The sequence below is a fragment of the Pseudopodoces humilis genome, chromosome 9, assembly GCF_049639895.1.
Source record: "Pseudopodoces humilis isolate 2021_Gansu_Grassland_sample_001 chromosome 9, ASM4963989v1, whole genome shotgun sequence".
Lineage (NCBI taxonomy): Eukaryota > Metazoa > Chordata > Aves > Passeriformes > Paridae > Pseudopodoces > Pseudopodoces humilis.
Genome location: NC_142208.1, coordinates 4,109,598 through 4,127,336, shown reverse-complemented (window position 1 = coordinate 4,127,336; position 17,739 = coordinate 4,109,598). Strand labels below are relative to the sequence as shown.

The following is a 17,739-nucleotide window of genomic DNA, read 5'->3' as shown; positions in this document are numbered from 1 at the left end:
GTGCAAACCTTCCATCTCTGTCAATTTTCTTTGTTCAGTGGGAATCAACAGCATTAAATAATTTTAATCCTTTTAAATCATCATCTCTAGGATGTTCTGCTGGCAGGAGGGTGGAAAAGTATCCTTGGAGTGTCTGGAAGGTTTCCTTGCCCACAGCAGGGGTTGGAATGAGATGAGCTTTAAGGTCCCTTCCAGTCCAAACCATTCTCTGGGATTCTCTGGCTATTACTGATATATAGAGATGGAAAATAAATAACTTTATAAATAATGTAATTAATTATAGGAACCAAGAAAATAGCTGGTTTGGGGTTTTGGGGGTGCAAAATTGAAATAAACCTAGAAATTTTTGTATTGAAGTAAAAATGGCTTGTTAATTAACTTCTCCATTGCATCTTTCCCAGCCAGACCCAGGGGCAGCTGTAGTGTTCTCACTGAAGTTTGAAATTACTTTTTTGATCTCTGTTACTGAGGCTTTCCTTTGGCCTTGCAGTGGCATCTCATTGACTCTTAGAGAGTCATTTCTACAAGAAAGGCACAGAAAATAACAGGCGTAAAGAGTGGGGAAAGGAAAGAAGCAAAACCAGTAGTCCCGGGAAGAATGGGGGCAAGCAGGAATATTTGAAGTGAATTATTTGAATGTAGATACAGAGAAAATGCTGAGGAATTTCAAGTTGCTGGTGAAATTTTACTTCAGCTCCTCATATAAGTCTTTTCCCTGTTGTGTCTTTGCTTTCTAAAAACGCTGCCTACAAGTGAGGGTAAAAACTCAAGAGCTTAATAACACAAGGGCAAGGGACAGATGCAGCATCAATGTTCCACTTTTAAAATGTGTTTATTTATGTGGAACAGACCCAGCAGCTGGGAAAAGGGAATTGAGGTGGGAGCAGGTTTGAGCTTGAAATTTCGTCTTAAAAATCTTCACGTTCCTGAAAGGTCTTACCCAAGGAGAGGAGAATGTTAAATCAAAGTCAACTGTGCCAGTCCCAGAGCATGAGAGCACTTTAATAGGATTGAGTAAATCCAAGAGTCCATAGGCTGAAATACTCATGTGTTAATTGCTCAAGAAGTGTCAGTAAAAAAAAAACCTGGAGTAATGTTTGGATTTTTGGAACCTCCAAAGCTGGAGAAAGGGATGGATTTGCACTGTAAATTATTCACTGTAGCACCAGCACAGCCAAATATTTGCTTATGCTTGAATAATTCTTCAGGAAAGCATTTAAGCATATATTTGACTTCTGCAAACAGAGTTAGTCACACCTGCAGCTGAATCAGAGCCAGAACTGTTTTAACTCAAAGGTGAAGTCTTCCCTGGCTTTTCTCCTGGTTGGAGGGGGCTGTGAGATGGGATCTGGGACTGGGCATGGGAGGGAGGCTGTGGGCTGATATTCACCCTTCTGGGATGTTCCAAGCTACCAGAGGTGATTCCTGAGCTGGAATTAGGGTTTATTTTTGTGGCTAAGCCCCAGCTGAAGCTGTTCTCCAGCCTAGCAGATGTGCTCTGGATGTGCCCCACCAGTGAGAGGGGCTCAGAGCCTGGGCATGGGAGGGAGGCAGTAAGCTGATCTTCAGCCTTCCAGGATGTCCCAAACTGCCAGAGGTGATTCCTGAGCTGGAATGCTGGAATTAGTTTATTTTTCTGGTTAAGCCCCAGGTGAGGGTGTTTTCCAGCAGATGGGCCCCCCACCAATGAGAGGGGCTCAGGACCTGCTAATCAGAAGTAACCCCCCTGAGTTCTTTAATGGAATTCATGGATATGAATTCCATGCCAGGTGAGGTGACTTGAGTGTTGAACAGCGTTGTGAGGCAAAACAGTTTGGGTTTTTTTGGTGTGTGTCCTGTGGTTAAATAATCTCTTAGAAGCTTTTTGCTCATGCTGGCACTTCAACAGAATTGTTTGGGTTACAAAAATCAAACATTTGAGACACAGAGTTTTTAATGAACTGTAGCTTTAACCAAGGAACGCTGTCAGACTCTAAAGCAAGTTCCTCTCCTTTTTGGCTTCTGTATGAGGCTTTTTCCTGCTGTTTTACTGGCATTTCTGATTTATTATGGTACCAGTTCTCCAGAATAAGCATTTGCGCTCCCTATTTTATGTCTACAAACTTTAAGGGAGTTCAGCTGATCAGTAATAATAATGAACCTTATAAAAAAACAGTCCACTATAATTTTTTGCTGTGTTAAAGCTATTTAGTTGCATCAGCCTTTAAAAAATAAATATTTTTAAAGATTTATCACAATTGTAGGATGCAAAGAGCATCTCCACTAAGCAAAATGGGTCACTCTTGATGCTTGAAAGAGTTCAGGCTTGTTGTGGAAATAACAGCACAGATATAAATGGGTATTTAATTCCTTTATAAATGCTGAGTTACTCATCCAGCCACAGCAGTTTCTCAGGAACCATTGTTTTTGACAAACATATTAAATAGCAAATATTTGTTTACATGTCTAATGAATTAATAATGCTCACTTAGTGATTTCTGTTGAAGTTTGTCAGGGCTTTGAACCAACTGTAGGAGCAGAAAGTTCAAAGCATTTGCCTCCAAGTTGTTTCAGATTTGCTGCTCATGGAGAGCACCCAGAGAAGTTGTTGCTGGTGGCAGTTTGGGTGGTGTGGGCACTTCCATAGTCCATATTTCCTATGGAATTGGGTGTGGATGTGGCAGTTCTGTTGTGAGGGAGCCAATGGATGTGGCCTGTGGCAAACCTGGCCCAAAATTTAGATTTTTAGATTTTCTTTTTTTCTTTTTTTTCCCCATTGAATTATTTCAAGAAGTGAAGAAAGATGTGGAGCTATTGCTATAGGAATGAGTCCAGAGGAGGTCATGGAGATGCTTCCAGGGATGGAGCCCCTCTGTTCTGGAGCCAGGCTGGGAGAGCTGGGGGTGCTCACCTGGAGAAGTGAAGGATCCAGGGAGAGCTCAGAGCCCCTTCCAGTGCCTAAAGGGGCTCCAGGAGAGCTGGAGAGGGACTGGGGACAAGGGATGGAGGGACAGGACACAGGGAATGGCTTCCCACTGCCAGAGGGCAGGGGTAGATGGGATATTGGGAAGGAATTCTTGGCTGGGAGGGTGGGCAGGCCCTGTTGAGGTTGGCCAGAAAATGGTTATTTATTTTGACCAAGGCCATGATCCTCCCTGCTCCAGCTTCTAATGAATGCAAAGTTTTAAATCCTGTAATAACACCAGATCTAATGTTAAATAACTATTGGAAGTTACTGTCATATTATTGTTCCTCTAAATATATTCAAAGTACTTGGATGTCATAACTCATATTTAGATTGGTTTTGTTTTTAATTCACCTTTATCATCTCTTAAAATTTAAAATTAGAATATTTTTCAGGAAAATGCTGAGTCTTGTAGGCATTTTTGTGTTTTCACTTTACAGATCTTCCTTCTCTCATCAATTCATAGTTGTTCCTTGCCCTGTCTGGAGTTCAACCTTATTTTTTAGAGGTCAACCTTTTGGCACTTTGGTAAATTGTGATTTGTTCTAAGCTGTTTCCATGTTAGCAGAATAATTTGAATTTAATAATCTAATTTTCTGTCCTTTATACTCCTGGCTTTCAGGGGCTGTTGGCTGGTTTTTTTGGTTGTTTGTGGGTTTTTGTTTGTTTTTTTTGTGAGTTTTTTTGCTTCTTTTTTCTGGTACAAATTGAAGGAAAAACCAGGATTTTTCTTCTGCTGTAGTCCAGTTGCATAGAAAGCTGCTGCTTCTGGGAGCAGCAGTGTTGCTATCCTTGTGGTTTAACTTGACATTTCATCAAAGTCAAAAATAAATCTGTCAAGATTCCATCCTAAAAATCTCTCAGGAGCAGACTCCACTCAAGGGTGTCAGCTGAGCTCTGAGTAACTTTCTAAAATAGAACATCGTGATTGGAGAGCTAGATTTACTTTGTTTTTCAAGGTTGTAAAATCAAATATCAGAGACCTCAGAAGTGGGTCTGTGCACTTCTTTTTTAGGTCTGATAACACCTAAAATCTGTATTTGGATGGGATTTTCCTTAGACTGACCTGAAGACTCCAAGAGTCGCCTGAACTTCTGTATTCTGGGATTTGAGGTATAAAAGGTTGGAGGCAAATACCCCTTAATGGAATCATACTGCTTCAAGTAGAAAAGCAGCTGAACCCAGTTCCTTCAGGAACTTTTGTTAGCAGGGGAGGAAGTAGTGGTGAAATACTGAGAAGCTCCCATCCCCAAAATTCCCAGGAGGTTTGATAATGATGATTAATTGGAATCTATTTGGCTAATGTGTAAGCAGCCTTGATTTCCGAGTAGTCAGCAGGAATATATCATGGTAAAAGTAATTTTGGGGTTTTTAGTGAAGGTTTGGTTACAAATTCCAGAATGACTTTGGAATGGGCTAAGTGGAGGTTTGGATGACAGTAACCAAATGAGCATTTTTTGGGAAGGAGAAGGGAGGGAAAAGGCCCTTTTGAGGTTTTCTCTCACATGGGAATAATAGTTCCTTTGGGAAGTCCGGAATTCTCCTTTGAGCTGTCTCTAACTTCCCGTTTTGCCACTAATTCCCATTTGAGCTGTCAGGGTTGCTCTCTGAGGTTGTTCCCTACAATTCCCCAAAAGAAGCTGATAGTGAGGAGAGGGGAGTTGGGTCTCTTCCTCCAGGGAATAGATGAGAGTATGAGAGGAAACAGCCTCAAGCTGTGCTGGGGGAGGCTTAGGTTGGATATTAGGGAAAGGTTCTTCATGGAAAGGGTTGTAAAGCACTGGGAGGAACTGCCCTGGGGCAGTGGTGGAGTCTCTGTCCTTGGAAGTATTCAAGGCACATGTGACTGTGGCATTTGAGGACAGGGTTAGTGGTGACCATGGTGGTGGTGCTGGTTGGACTGAATGAATTGAATGGGCCTTTCTGACCTTAAGAATTCTGTGACTCCACAATTCCCTGGTGGAATTTGGACAGAAACAGCTCTGGAAGGGCAGGGGAAGAGGAGGAGGAAGGAGGGTGCTTTGCATGGCTTGAATTCCAGGTTCTGTGACCTGGAGCTGCTCTGTCAAGACAAACATGCGTTTGCAACGGGAAAGAACAGTCGCATAAGATCTGTGCTAGGACTGCACTTGTTTGATGACCAATATTGAAGTTTTTCCTGGAATTGCTGCCTGTTGCAGCCTGTACCAACCTCCTGCTGCTGGTCAGGTTGGGAAGAGTCCAGCCTGAGGGGAGGTGGAGCTTGGAAAGGCCTCTCTCCATCCTAAACCCCCAGAAGAGAAGTCGAACAATGTGTGCAGTGTAGAATTTGAAATCATTTTGCTGCTGCCCTTTATTTCTCCAGAATGTTGGTAATAAAATCCAATAAAGTCACCTGCAATCCATGGCTTTTACAAAGGGAGAAGGAGCTGTGCTTGCTGTGAGGGAGCCTCATAAATCACAGATTAGAATCATTGAATTTAGGAAAAACCTCTGACATCCTGGAGATCCCAGCCATGTAATCTGTCCTGCAAGCAAACTAAATATATATATATATAATGCATATCATCAACCACCTAGGAACTTTAAATACTTGAGTAAATATGGGCCACTCAGTCTGGCTTATTACATTTACCTATTTACTCTCCTTCTCCTGTGGAAAAAGCCCCCCCAGGTTTTCCTTGAAAACTCTTGACACACGATTGTTTTGCAAGTTTTTTGATTTTTAATAAAACAATTACTTTAATAAATACTATAATTTGGTTTATATTGATTAAAATCTCTCTTCATTCTGTGCACCTGTCATAGTATTTATCCCAAACTTTATTTATTTGAAGGAATATTTTTAATAATTCAGTTCTGGGCTGTAGAATTGTGCTAATTCATTTTATTAGAATCATGAATCAGAGATTTTTTTAACTTTCTAATGTTCCATACTCCAGGTATGCTCTGGAGTTCAGCCAGACCTGTCTTGGGGATTTTGGTGGGGGATTTTTTGTTTGGGCAGGTTTTTTTTTGTTTTGGAGGTCTTGGTAGGGGAGGGAAGGGAGAGGGTTGTGGGTTTTTGTTTTTCTTGGGAGGGTTTCTCTGTTTTGTATTATTGTTTGTATGCTTTTTGTTTGTTTGTTTTTTGTTTCATATATTTTTGGTGGTTTGTTTGGGTTTTTTTGGTTGTTTTTTGGTTTGTTTTGCTTATTTATTTTTTGGGGTTTTTTTCCTTGTTTGGTTTTTAATTTTACTTTGTTGGTTGTAGGGATTTTTTTGGTCTGGTGCTGGTGGTGTTTGTCTCATTTTCCTGGACACAACCTAACTACCTGTGTCCTTATTTAAGGCCATCCTCAGGGATCATTCCCATTTTTCCTAGGCAATGCCTTTGAATCCTGGGTCTCCCTGGCCTTTTGCAGTGAACCCCCACTTTAATCAGTGCAATTTCTCTGCTACAGTTGCTTCTCCAAAGTGCTTGAAAACAGGAAGGACAACATAAATACTTTATTTCAGGGAAATTATGGAAATCAGATCTGATTTAAGCCAGAACCTTGCATTTTCTTGACTTGGAGGGCTGTGCATGCACAGTTATTGAGTTAATGAGTACACACATCCTGAGTAATGCTAATGGTGCTCTCCTTCCTTATTTTTGTGACTGAAACAATGCCACGCTCTTACAGACTGCATATCCCCTATGTAGGAGATACCTGTGAAAGACTTTGTAGTGGCTCAGCATTGTGCAGGTTGAGTAATAAATGTGTCAAATCCCTCTTTTCCAGCTCTGCCTTGAGTGAAGTTTGACGGAAAATGGTCCAGCAGCTTTGTCTCTGGAAATGGTTCACAGTGGGGACGGCACTTGCTGCTGTCCTGGCATGGGCTCTGGCCCAGAATGATGAAGGTAAGGGTTTGGCTGAGGGGGTGGAGCTGTGGGAGGGCTGGGACATCTCTGGAATTTTGTTGAAATGTTTTTTCCCCCTCAAAATTATAACTTGAAGAAGTAATTTGGTAGGAGCACAGGTTACAAGGAAGAAAGGTCTGTGTGTGTTTTGTACTTCATGGCTTCAGCATCTACTGATGATTGCATTTTTTTGAAGCTGTTGATTTACCAGGCAAGATAAAATCTTCCATTATGATTATTCAGTGTTGGGCTCGAGCATCAGAATTGGTTTTGTCTTATTCATTGTGCAACCTTTTCCAGTAAACTTTAATTTGTTTGTAAATCAGCAGTTGTGGTTAGAACAGGAGTTTGAGAGAATTATTAATGACCAAAATATTGGGAAAAAATCCAAAAATCCAGTGAGGGTTTTCTAGAGAAACAATACTTCAGAAACCTGCAACATGGCACCGGTAGCTCGTGTCACCCTTCAGAGCATCTTGATTGAATTTAATTAAAAGACAACAGAAATGTGTCCTGCCAGTGATCTCTGGTAATTAAAAATTACAGCCCTGGATAGCTGATTAGGGTTTATTCTTTTGAACAATTTAACAGCATTGAAAGACAAAGTCTGTCAGAGTTGTTCCTGAATACTCTTGGGAATAATGAGTGGGATAAGTGAAAACTGAGTGTGGTTTCAGAATGTCTGTAATGAAGTTGCTCATTATCCATGGCACTCCATGTGGGTAGAACTGTAATTGTACAAATTGATGACTTTAGCATCCTTTTTGGTTTAAAAACCTCTGTTTTATCAGTTAGGAAGTAAAGTAATATTGCTTCCATGGGAAGTCTTCAATCCTGCTTGATTTATGCTTTGTTTTTTGCTACTGAGTCAAAAGTCTCTGTTTCTTGCTCTCCTAATCGCTCTCCAAATGTCCTTTTATTCCCTTCCATCCCCCAGCCCAACCCCATGTTATATTTAATGTCCATAATGTACAAGAAAGCTAATTTAATTTTCTCCATTTTTACACCGTGTCATAATCACTGTCACTCCTGACACTGAAGTGGATGAGCTGCTCACATTTCACATATTCACTCTGTGCTGGGTTGCAATTAACAGGATTTTAATCATTTATTGAGGTTGAGGAGAGGGGCCATCAGGATGACGAAGGTTGACCTTGGTGGTGGTTTGAGGAGGAATATCCTGGGTTGGGTGGAGGAGAAGCAGCAGGATGGCGTCTGAGGAGAATATAATGGGGATTTTTGGTTGAGGAGCCATTTCTAGTAAGGCTTGGGTGATGAAATATGCAAAACACAGATGGCCCAGACAGGACAGGAACAACTTGATCGCCTGAAGGGGAAAAAGGGATCCCTCAGGTTTCCATTTCTGTTCCTTTGTACTCGTATGACAAATTCTCATCTCTGTGTCCTTATCCCAAGATTTTTCAGAATCCTTTTTCTTCCAGGTTATTTAGAGGAGGGGAAAGGCCACCAATCTTTAATGGCAGTGTCCTGTGACTGAGCAAATACAGCAATTCCCTTACTTCAAAGGGTTATAAACATAATTTTTGTGTGAATTTTTTTAGCCTGGCTCGTGCCAATTTTATTTATCACAGAACCCATTTGATTTTATCCTTGGTAATGGTTATATGACCTGAACAAGGCAGCTTTGTTATATTGAGTATAAATTTGCTGCCTGTAGCCAAAATTCTTGCTGCTTTTTCAGGGGGACTGTTCAGAAATGCTGTTTCTTGGGGAGCATGCAGCACCCTGATACAAATTGAACTGATTTCCTCCCCCACACTGTGTTCATGAAAGGGTAAATGTAGCTAAAAGCACTTTGGATAAATTTCACAGTGAAATAGAGAAAAAATGAGCTGGAATTGGATTTAAGCCAAGGTGGGGCACTGGTGACTCAGCAAATGGGCAATGCTTATAGAAATAATTACTTGGAAATATGTTTCTTACAGCTAAATAGAAAACTCTGTTCAGGGCTGGGCCTGGAGGAGTTCTGATCTGCAGGAGCAGAATTTGTAACCTGAAATATAACATAGAAAAGATGTGTTCTTCTGGCAATTGCCATTTCTAAACAGTGTAGTTCTCTTAACAGCAGAATAATACATACAAGTAAATAAAAATTCAGCTCTGTCAAAAATGATGTGTTGTTTCTTTGCACTCCACATGCCAATCCTCCATTTTCTGGGCAGCAGCTGTGGATGTTGACTGAGTTTCTTTCCCCTCTTGCTGTGCTTTGCTTCATTAACTCATAATTTCTCTGTTTCATATGTTTTGCTTGACCTCCTGTGTCACCAAATCCTCCCCAGCCACAGCAATTAATGATGTCCCAAAGTAACTTTATCCAGGAATGCCTTGGTCAGGCTGCTTTATTCCTAGACTTAGCAGGAAGTTGCCCCATGATCCCATCTGCTCCTGATGAAATTCAAGTACTTCCCATCTACTGTAGTCCCTTTGTATTCAAACACACCCCTCTAATTATTAAAAAACCCAATACTTTTTGTTACAGAGCCATGCCCATCAGTCCTAATTTACTGTTGATGAGCCCATTCAGTGTTTAATTTCAATTCTTTCATCCTGTAATGCTTTTGTTCAATCCTATGGTACGCCAGAATAAATGTTAGGCTTGAGTGTGGATGGGGAATATTGTGAGTATTTTTGGTTTGATTTTCTGGAAAAAAAGAGATCTGGTTTTGCAATTCCTGCTGTTGTCTCTCTTCCAAACAGAAGAAATGTTGCAAAGGTTTAATTTTTTTTTTTCATAGTCTTTTAGCTTAAGTTCAAATAGAAATGTGTTACTTGTAGCTGTGCAATACATGAAATTAGGTCAGCTGAAATCTTTCATTTTTCCAGTGCTGCTCTACTGAATTCAGAGGCAAACTCTGAGGCTAAAGGAATCAGGGAGGAGGAAGGTGGAAACATTGGATCAAATTTCTCCCTTTTTTCTTCTCTCTAATCAAATGTCTAGAGCTGAAAGAAAAAATTAGCAGCAACTTTTGGCCAGCAAAGAAGGCTGCTGAATTCAAAACTCTCTGCTCTTTTATGCCAGACCAAACCAATCCAGCAGCAATTATTTGCCAATTAACATATTTAATTACCCACATTGAGTCCATACCCTTCATGAAAATACAAAAGTGAGCTGGAGGGGCACCAATAATTTATTCTTTACTATTAAAAGATGAATAGAAGGCAGAAGTCATTCTGATCCCTTTTAAAAACCAAAAGCAAATGTGAAGATCCACCCACAAAATTTGCAATGGATCTGTTCTTGGTGTTTTCAGAAGCAGTGTAATGGGGCTGTGAGTTGTGGGGATCTGTTTCATACCATGGAATCTTTGGAGGGTTTTTGAAGATTTTTGGGATGCTGCTTTTAAAGTTATTTTGCTATTTTTTATACATGAATGAAAAGAACACTTTAAGGTCCTTATATTTCTCCTGAAGATTTATAGCTGTAAAGGAAGAATAGTGACAAAGATCCTGAATTCATATGCTCAGGGATGAGCCCGTCTTGGTCCTTTTGTTGTCTTGTAAATTTGGGTTGTGTTTGAGGGGCTTCTCCAGGGGCAGGAGGGGGAGTGCTGGGCTTGATGTCACCTTTCCCATGCATTCCCCTGACCCAGGGACCTGTTACACCACCCTGTCACACACCAAAAATGTCAGTACTTGGGTCCCACTGGTGTTTGGTGTGGAGCCAATGCAACCACAGGATCATTTTGGTTGGAAAAGACCTTCAAGAGCAGTGAGTCCAACCATAATGCTGGAGATAAGGATTTCTAGAAGCTTCCACTCCAGAAATCTCCTGGAGCTGTTCCATGAAATCATACCTTCTGACTCACTTGAGGAATAATACTTGTTTATCCCATAGGAGATGCAAACAGGATGTTAGCTGTATTTCTCTTGGGATGTATGGCTAAGAAGGAATGCTCTTTTGATTATTTAATTTTGCTTTTTTCAACTCTATTTTGGACTTATCACTTTAGTTCTTCCAATCTTCTGGTTTCAGACTCATTTCCTTCCTTTTCCTTCCTTTCTGCTTCACTGTGGAACAAGAGATGAGCCATGGACACCTGCACTGTGGAATATGGATCTCACTGCTGGCTCAGTGGTTTTGTTTCATTCTGAAACAAAATTTCACAAAATAAAACTAATCAGAAGATTTGCTTATCCAAATATGGATTTCATTTCCTAAGTGTTCAGCAGATGGATATTTTTTTTTATCAGAATGTAATAAAAAACATTTAAATGGTCTTTGGCACTACCCTGAGTGGGGGTGACTTTTTAAGTAATGTAAATGTGTAAAGTAATAAAATGTGTAAAACACAACTGTTTACTTGTGCCACCAGGACCAAACCCCTTCATCTGTTTTTCAAGGCCCCCTCTGTTAGTTAATGTCTGTATTCAGTCTAACAGTCTTCTCCTACAAAAATTGAATCACTGAGGGGCCTTACAAATCACCTTAAGAGGCTGTTTTAGAAAGAAAATAGTTTCAGATCTTGATCTATTACTGTTGGGCAGGAAATTAACTGGGGAAAATGCATATTTGAGTACTTAGAGCCCATTGATCATTTTCTGAGCCCTGTAGATCCAGGGAGAGGAGAGAAATGCAACCAGGTTCTTGCCTGAGGGAAAGTGTCTGTTCTTGGGAACAGGAGTCATTTGTGTTTTATGGGGACTTGCTGCGTTTGGTTGGGAGCTGTGCCATTGATCCTACAGGGAAAAGAGCTCTCCTTGATGTTGTTGAGTTGTAGTGGAGCCATTAAGTTCCTCTGAAGGGTTTAGTTCTTCAAAGTGTCTTTGAGTGCCACCAGCAGCACTTTGAGGAGACAAGATGAATTTCCCTGAGGTGAGAGGTGAGTTATTCACAAAATAGGGGCACTGAAACAAGGTTCATCTCAGTTAATGTACAGATTTTAGCCCTGGTGAAAGGAACCGAGGATCCTGGGATCTCCCTGTGGCTGTGCTGTGAGGGATGAGGCAGGAAGCTGCTTCTGGAGAAGGAGGAAATCCCAGATCCCCAACAGCCTTGGAGGCACCAGACTGTAGGATCTGGCTAGGAATGAGCCTCTTCCAGGCACTGGGAGCATTATTTTTTTTTGTTACCAGGATGAGGAAGGGCCTGGAGCATCTCGGTGCCCAGGAAAGGCTGAGGGAGCTGGGGCTGCTCAGCCTGGAGAGGAGCCCCAGCTGAGAGGGGCCCTCAGGCCTGGCTGGCCCTGGCTGCAGGGAGGGCTCCCAGCAGGGCCCAGCCTCTGCTCCGGGGGCCCAGCAATGGCACCAGAGCCACGGGCAGGGCCTGATGGCAGCAATTCCCCCTGGCCAGGAGGCACAACTTCTTCCCTGGGCAGTGCCCAGCCCTGAACACATTGGCCAGAGAGGCTGTGGGCTCTCCTGCCTGGGGCTGTGGCAGAGCTGTGTGCACACAATGCTGTGCCCTGGGATTCTGTGGTTCTCCTGCCCATGTGTTGGATTGTCTAGATTTTAGGGTATCAAACATTGATACTCTTTCATTCCTTTAGGATTTAACTGTCCTGAGCCATCCCTTGGTGGGGGAAGGCTGTAAGAACTGACCTGGTTCTTTCTTCCAAGGGCTGGGTTCCTAAAGGTGCTACTCACACCTGGTAAGGGAACTCCTGATGCAGGAAAACCAGAAACCCCCATAAAAGTGCCCTGGAACACCTTGTGTCCCCTCTAGAAGAGTCACTCATACTTTGGGACTTGCAGCTCTAACTCCAGTGAAACTTTTAGGGCCAAACTCTTAAAAATCATCAGCCAGTCTGTCTGTGCACTCATATGCTGGTTTGTAGCCGTGCAGTCTTTGTGTGAGCAGAGCCACTGCAGCTCTGCAGACATGAACTTTCTGGTTCATTCTTCAGTCATGAAGACATTTTGTATCTGTTCTAAGCAGCAAGAAGACTTAGAAGGCCACAACCTTTCCTTTGTTGTTTTCTCTTTAGCAGAAACACGTTTGCAGCTTAGTTGGGCCAGTAGATTTTAGTACCAAGGCAGCTCAGATAAACGGACACTGTTTCCTAACTAGGAAGCCCTAAAATGTGAATGTTTTAACTTCGGAGGAAATCAGGCTTTGAAATTCAGTTTGTGGGACAGTAATTAAACTAGTTTGACTTCCAAAGAACTAAGACACTACAACTGACAGGATTTAAAATCTGCCTCAGTGTCATGTCTTCTACCTCATACTCCACCTGTAATTTGCATTGCCTGCTCAGTTTTAGTTTTTATTGGCAATACTGTGTTTGTAGCAACAGTTTGGAAGTGCAGAATTCCCATGTCTTGGTGACATGGAAGGTCAGGAATCCTTGCTTTACCTGCTGCCCCTGTTATATTCCAAACTCCCTTCTCATTTCTCCTTGTCTCAGTCTACCACTAAGAATTATTTTCTGAATCCTTATATGAGATTGTCACATGTGGACAGATAAACTATGATAGACACTGTGGTTTAATCTGTTTATTTTTATGGGAAGTATCTGTTTTAAAACAAGGCACAGGAACTTCAGCTAGATCGAAACTTGATTTTGTAGAACTTATTTTCATATAACAGGAACAGACTCAGGGCTGTAGATCTCAGGACATGGAGTCTGTGTGTTCTGAATCACTTAAAGTACCCAGAAATGTCACCCTGAAAATTAAGCCTTCTGATAATGTTTTCATAGTTTTAGTTACTTTCTCATGAAAGTCCTATAAACATAAGTTGTTTATCACATTCCATCTAAGAAACATGTTTTGATGGATGTTTTGCATGACCAGTGTGCTTGGGAAGGTGGTAACTTAATTATCCAATCCCTGGTCATTGTCGAGAATCTATAAATACTGGAGTCAGAGAATAAAGGCACTGTTTTTTCTGTTCTGATACTGAGAGGTGTTCATGTGAATCATTTTGTGTCCTCTAGTGACACAGAAACATTCTTGTTGATGGTGATTATGGACTCTTCCTTCAGAAGGCTTTAAACAGGGATCTGAGTTTTCCAGAACCTCTGGAAAGTCTGGACTTCTGCAGGGGCTGAGTTCCTGCACAAGCCAGCAGGATCTGTGTCCAGTTCTGGGCCCAGAGAGCCCTGGAGGGGTTGGAGCGTGTCCAGGGCAGGGAACGGAGCTGGGGAAAGGGCTGGAGCCCCAGGAGTGGCTGAGGGAGCTGGGAAAGGGGCTCAGGCTGGAGCAAAGGAGGCTCAGGGGAACCTTCTGGCTCTGCACAACTCCCTGACAGGAGGGGACAGCCAGGGGGGGTCGGGCTCTGCTGCCAGGGAACAGGGACAGGACAAGGGGAAACGGCCTCAAGCTGTGCCAGGGGAGGCTCAGGTTGGACACCAGGAGGAATTTCTCCATGGCAAGGGAGCTCAGGCCTTGGCAGGGGCTGCCCAGGGAGGTTTGGAGTCCCCATGCCTGGAGGTGTCCAGGGAAGGGCTGGACGTGGCACTCAGTGCTCTGGGCTGGGGGCAAGGTGGGAATCAAAGCTGGTCTCGGTGGTCGTGGAGGGCTTTTCCATCCTCAGGGATTCCATGATCTCTGCTGTTGTGTACATTGGGAGCCACCTCCTGTGTCTGGGCAATAATCATAAGGGCTGAGCTCTCCCAGCTCAGTTTAATGCATTCATTTTGCAGTGATCATTTTCACATTAGGGCATCATTACTGCTCAGCTGTTGTCTGTCATTAAACAGAGGCAGGGTTTTTTTTGACTGAAACTCATGGAAACTCTGGGATTTTACATGGAATGCCCATGGTGAGGAAATATCTGGGGATTCGAACCAAAAACCCTAACCCCTCCCTAAAACCCAAAACCAAACGCTCTCCCTCACACCTTTTCCACAAACATTGCTATAATTTTTGAATGCTCAGGTGTGATCACTCTCAGCCAACACACTTTGATCTCCTCTGGAGAATCTGCTGGAAGACAATAATTTTTCTTTTATTTTTATTTTATTTTTTTTTTTTCTTACATGGTGAAAAGAAAACTTCTGGGTTAGGTTAGAAAAAATAGTAAGGAAAAATAAAACCTCTGTGCTTTGCAGTATTTATTAGTGTATTGAGGCATGGTAGGTTTTAAATTGGCAGAGAGATGAATAGGTGATATATGTAGGCAGAAATCAAATGTTTAAATAATGCCAAATTATGCTGCTGCACATTGTTAAACATGACTGCAATAAGAAGGGCCAAGGAAGTGAGGAAGGAAGGAGAGAAACTGTGTTCTTTGATTGGATTACAGAGGAATGGGATTTCTCTGCAATTGAAGACTCAGTTTTAGTCAGAATTATCCTGGAAAGCTGATTTGCACAGGAAGAGTGGTGTGAGTTTGTTTGCCTCCAATATCATTTCAGTACCCTTTTGTAAACATAATGGTGCTTCAAGATCACTTTTCATTTCAGGAACATCTTAATGGGGTTTAAGTTCAGGGAATTGCAAACTCATGGGCATCTTTAAATGTTCAGAGCAGGAGACCATATAATCAAAGAATTTTTTAGGCTGGAAAGGACCTCTAAACCTCGGGCTGATTCCCATCTTGTCACCAGCCCAGAGCACTGAGTGCCACATCCTGTTCTTCCTTAGACACCTCCAGGGATGGGGATTCCAAACCTGCCTGTCAGACATTTTTTGGTTCTGTACCAGAATATCTTAGTTTTAGTCTCTGATTTGTAAGCTGGTGATGATTATGCCAGAAATATTGATGCAACATCAAATATTTGATTTATTTGTCTCTTTTAACAGGCTGTCGAAAGGGACAGGAGTTAGTGATTTGACCTGCTGGGCAAGTCTGCCAAGGGATAATTTCACACCTTGTTTCTTACCAGGGCTGTTTGAAGGGAATTGTTTGGTCCTAGAGGGGAATACAGAGTGTTGAATAACTTGGGGTCCTTCATTTAAACATTTAATTTGATCCCCCAGTTGGTCTTAACTTAAACCAAGGTTTCTAATGTTACCTGGTGTCGCTTTTCTCTATGACCAGTTGGCCAATGCAGCCTAATTGTGTTTCTTGAGAAGTGGCCAGGCTTTTGATTCAATTCCAAATAAAACAGCACAAAAATTGATTACTGCAAAATCACATGAAATTTTGAAAAAACTTCCAAGAAAAAAAATAAAATCAAAGAAAAGAGAGTGGGTTTTTTTCCACATCATGGTGCTGGATGAAAGTTTTTGGTGTTTAAATTCTATTTTCCCATCTTCTTACATAGAAAAAATGGATTTTACTATTATTTTATTTTAGTACTGTTAAGAGATTTTACTCTTTGAAAAATTTTTTGACTCTTCAGACTTTTTGTTTCATAAAATGGTTGGGAACTTCCCACCTGAACTAATAGAAAGCTCAATGTGCTTCTGTTTTGTTTAGAAACTGAAATTTCACATCCACAAGTCAAAAACTTCAGCTTTGCCCTTTATTCGGTGTTTTTTTTTTAATCCTTCCAAGTTTTCCTTTACTAATTTTTATTGCAAAACTAACTGCACAAATCTGGGCAGTGTTCTTTGTGAATTTCTGAAAATTTGAAGGGTTTTGTGCTAAATATAAAACAAAAGAGGAATTTTGTGGAGAGGAACTTTTCATGGGGATGTAGAGTGACAGGGCAAGGGGGATTGGCTTTAAACAGAAGGGCAGGGTATATGAGGAATATTGGGAAGGGATTGTTCCCTGGAATTGTTCCAGGAGGCCCTGGCACAGGGTGCCCAGAGCAGCTGTGGCTGCCCCTGGATCCCTGGAAGTGTCCAAGGCCAGGTTGGACTTTGGGGCTTGGAGCAGCCTGGGATGGTGGAAGGTGTCCCTGCCTATGGCAGGGGTAGAACTAAATAGCCTTTAAAAAGTCCCTTTTCACTCAAATTATTCTGATTCTGTGCAGTTATTCTTCTGGTACACACAGAAAAACAAAGGAAGTAGATTTTTCAATGCTTTGTGGTGTTTTTGACATTTATTTTGGATTTTTTACTGTTGTTGTATTCATAGAAAATATACAGAGAACTCCAAGTTAATGCTCCTAATCCATCTATCAAACAAAAGCCTCTTCTTACTCTGTAGTGCTCTCTTCCATAGGATTTGATGCTGCCCCATTTAATTGAATTGGGATAGATTTCCTACCAGGAGAAAGGTACTTTGTGAGTGTCTCATAAGAATCAGATCTTATAGAATATGGTGTTTCAGTGAAGAGGAAGTTATAAACAAAATCTCTATCAACAAAGCCAGCAAAATAACACCTCTGGGTGATTGATGGCTGCTGTGGAAATAAATTCAAGGCTGTGAAAATTTCCTACAGTTGCATATGTTAGAAAAGATAAAATATATGGGATGTTCAAATACAAATGATGTGCAAGTGCATTTTTTGTATTATTTACAAAAGAAAAAAAATAAAACAACTACCCAAAAAACCCAATAAATGGTGAAACTGTAACTCACAGAACGTGCCACATCCAGCCTGGCCTTGGGCACTTCCAGGGATCCAGGGGCAGCCACAGCTGCTCTGGGCACCCTGTGCCAGGGCCTGCCCACCCTCCCAGGGAACAATTCCTTCCCAATATCCCATCTATCCCTGCCCTCTGGCACTGGGAAGCCATTCCCCCTTGGTGTCCTGGCACCCCATCCCTTGTCCCAAATCTCTCTCCATGTTTCTTGCAGCTCCATCAGGCCCTGGAAGGCCACAGTGAGGTCAGCCCAAAGCTTCTCCTCTCCAGGCTGAACAATCCCAGCTGTGCCAGCCTTTCCTCCCAGCAGAGCTGCTCCATCCCTCTGATCATCCTGGTGCCTCCCAGGACTCTCTCCAGCAGCTCCAGGTCCCTCCTGTGCTGGGCCCCAGGGCTGGGGCAGCTCTGCATGTGGGGTGTCTTACTGCAGAACTCATCCTGCTTCTCCATGCACCATGTGGCTTGGAAACAACAGAGTTTTTCTTCAGAAATGCTCTGGACAAATTTCTGGGTGAACAGTAAAAACATGGAATTACTTTAAAATGAATAT

The 17,739-nt window shown here is 42.0% G+C and overlaps 1 protein-coding gene across 3 annotated transcripts in view; it reads left to right on the top strand.

Annotated features, from left to right (window-relative positions):
• PCDH15 (protocadherin related 15) overlaps positions 1-17,739 on the top strand; it is a 665,923-nt gene that overhangs the window by 390,229 nt on the left and 257,955 nt on the right. For all 3 annotated transcript variants that reach the window (XM_088059571.1, XM_088059572.1, XM_088059570.1), the window contains exon 5: positions 6,688-6,806. In XM_088059571.1, the coding sequence (XP_087915697.1) occupies positions 6,716-6,806 (91 nt within the window). In that variant the 5' untranslated portion in view covers positions 6,688-6,715. The remainder of the gene's footprint in view (positions 1-6,687; positions 6,807-17,739) is intronic.